The sequence below is a fragment of the Corvus kubaryi genome, unplaced genomic scaffold (genome assembly GCF_017639235.1).
Source record: "Corvus kubaryi isolate FWS band 111438036 unplaced genomic scaffold, C.kubaryi_AGA036_p1.0 37284, whole genome shotgun sequence".
NCBI classification, from domain to species: domain Eukaryota; kingdom Metazoa; phylum Chordata; class Aves; order Passeriformes; family Corvidae; genus Corvus; species Corvus kubaryi.
The window spans coordinates 6,730,289-6,732,683 of record NW_024581088.1 but is presented as its reverse complement, the minus strand read 5'-3'; the positions used below and the strand labels follow the sequence as shown (position 1 = coordinate 6,732,683).

The 2,395-nt window shown below is 65.2% G+C and overlaps 1 protein-coding gene across 1 annotated transcript; it reads left to right on the top strand.

The window, feature by feature from the left end:
- The first annotated feature begins 12 nt into the window (after nt 1–12).
- Nucleotides 13–1,830, top strand: SDF2 (stromal cell derived factor 2). Its single transcript, XM_042026188.1, has 3 exons — nt 13–205; nt 287–483; nt 1,041–1,830. Exons 1-3 carry the CDS (start codon nt 28–30, stop codon nt 1,326–1,328), a joined length of 663 nt encoding a protein of 220 aa, XP_041882122.1. The 5' UTR covers nt 13–27; the 3' UTR covers nt 1,329–1,830.
- The last annotated feature ends 565 nt before the right edge of the window (nt 1,831–2,395 follow it).

The window sequence follows — 2,395 nt, the reverse complement described above, 5'->3', positions numbered from 1 at the left end:
AGCGGCCGCGCTTCCGCTTCCTGCGGGATGGAGGCGGCGCGGCGACCGCCGCTGGTGCTCCCGTTGCTGCTCCCGCTGCTGGTGGCGGTGCTGGGCGCGGCGGGGCGCGGCGGCCCCGGGCCCGTCACCTGCGGCTCCGTGGTGAAGCTGCTCAATGTGCGGCACAACGTGCGGCTGCACTCGCACGATGTGCGCTACGGCTCCGGTAACGGGACGCGCCCCCCCACCCCCGTCCCCTCCGCGTTGGGCTGAGCTGGGTGTGATGGTGGTACTCCCTCCTCCGCAGGCAGCGGGCAGCAATCGGTGACCGGGGTGTCGGCGGCGGATGACGGGAACAGCTACTGGCGGGTGCGGGGCCGCACGGCCGCCGTGTGCCAGCGGGGCACGCCGGTGCGCTGCGGGCAGGCCATCCGCCTCACGCACCTGGGCACCGGCCGCAACCTGCACAGCCACCGCTTCACCTCGCCGCTCTCCGGGAACCAGGTACCGGCCGGGGGTCACCACCCCTGGGCCCCGAGTTCGGCATCTTTCCCTGGGCACGACCGGGCCCGTCTTGTCACTCGGGTCTTTGCGCGTCCCCTGAGTCCCTGCTGGGTTCTCCCTGTCCCTACGCATCCCACCTGGGTCCCCCTCGTCCCCCACGGTACTGCCAGCCCCATCTTATTCCCCAGTCAGTCTCCTGGGTTCTCCCAACCAGATCCCCCTATATGTCTTACTAGTGTTTCCTAATTCCTGGCCCCAGATGTGTCTCACGGTCCCATTTTGTTTCCCAGTTCAGACTCTTCAGGCTGGGTCCCTACCAGCACTATATTTTTCCCTGGTCCCAGCTGGGTCCCTGCCAGTCCCACCTTGTTCCCCACTCCCTCCCAACTCTCTGTGCCCCGCCAGTGCCTGAATCCCAACCAGACCTTCCAAGTCCCAACAAAGCCTCAGTCACAACCAGGTCCCTCCTCCCCCCTAGGCCCAGCCCCTTTCTCTGCCCACCTCAACCCTCCCCTTTTTTCATGCTGGCCCCCAAATGAGCTCTTCTTCACCCCCAGGAGGTGAGTGCCTTTGGGGAGGCTGGCGAGGGTGACTACCTGGACGACTGGACAGTGGTGTGCAGCGGGACCTACTGGGTGCGGGACGATGAGGTGCGCTTCCAGCACACCTCCACCGACGTCTTCCTCTCGGTGACCGGGGAGCAGTATGGGCGGCCCATCCACGGGCAGAAGGAGGTGCATGGCATGGCCACCTCCAGCCAGAATAACTACTGGAAGGTGATGGAAGGCATCTTCATGCAGCCCAGCGAGGCCTTCCAAACGGAGCAGTACCACGCCGAGTTGTGAGGGACAGACAGACTGACGCTGAGCCTCCGGGCACTGCCCTGCCGTGTTTGGGACTGCTGAACCCAGGGGATGGCTCCCGTCCTCACCTGGGACTGACACACACCACTTGACACAGGGCCCCAACACAAAGCAGATCCCAATGTCCTGAAGTTGATGCGGAGCAGATTCCACTGTCCCAAATCTGACACTAAGCAGGTCCGAGGGTCCAGACTTGACCCAAAGCAGCTCCCAACATCCTAAAACCACTACAAAGCAGATCCCAACATCCTAGATCAGCACAAAGCAGGTCCCAACATCCCAAATCTAGCACAAAGCCAAGCCCAACATCCAGGCCTGACCCAAAACAACTTCCCAAACTCCCTCCCTGTCCCTTTCCAGCCCACTCTGTCCAAGGACACCCCCCTTAAAGGACTGCTGTCTCTGGGAGCTGTGCCCTTTGCTGTACCCCAAACTGCTCCTTGTGCCCTGCAAGGACCTGGGGCTATAAAAGTGCTGAACCCTGCCCTGTGGTGTGGCTGTTTGTGCAGGGCATGCAGGGGACATCTGGCACTGGGGGCCAGACCTGGTGTCATCTGCCCTTGCCCCGTCTTGGTGCTGCCCCTGGTGTCACCCACTCGTCCCATCCAGTGCCAGACCCGGTATCAACCCCCTGTCTGAACCCGGAGCTGCACTGGTGTCCCCCCCTGCTCCTCACTCCATTTCAGTGCCGGACCTGCTGTCACCCACATCACCCCAGAGTCCGGAGTCACTCATCTCCCCACGCCGTGCCGCCCCGTTGTCATCCTTCTCCCCATCCCGCTGCCGGACCCGGTGTCACCCCCTCGTTTTATCGCAGTGCCGCCCCGGTGTCACCCCTGTACCCATCCCCGTGTTCCCCCCGTCTCCACCCCGGTGCCGCCCTGGAGTCAGCCCTGTCCCCGTGCGGTGTCCGCGCTGTCCCGTTCCGGTGCGGCCCCGGCGGGGCGCTGCGGCCGCCGCTGTCCCCGGCAAGGCCCCGCCCCGTCCCGCCCCTCCCAGCGGCCACTCGGGGTGCGCGGGCGGCCCCACGGGCGGCGGCGGCGGCGGCG

What these genes read in the sequence shown, in the direction of transcription:
- SDF2 (XM_042026188.1), top strand. Translation starts at nt 28, where the DNA reads ATGGAGGCGGCGCGGCGACCGCCGCTGGTGCTCCCGTTGCTGCTCCCG. An exon ending in CGATGTGCGCTACGGCTCCG is followed by an intron (nt 206 to 286) that starts GTAACGGGACGC and finishes CCTCCTCCGCAG; the next exon opens with GCAGCGGGCAGCAATCGGTG. An exon ending in CGCCGCTCTCCGGGAACCAG is followed by an intron (nt 484 to 1,040) that starts GTACCGGCCGGG and finishes CTTCACCCCCAG; the next exon opens with GAGGTGAGTGCCTTTGGGGA.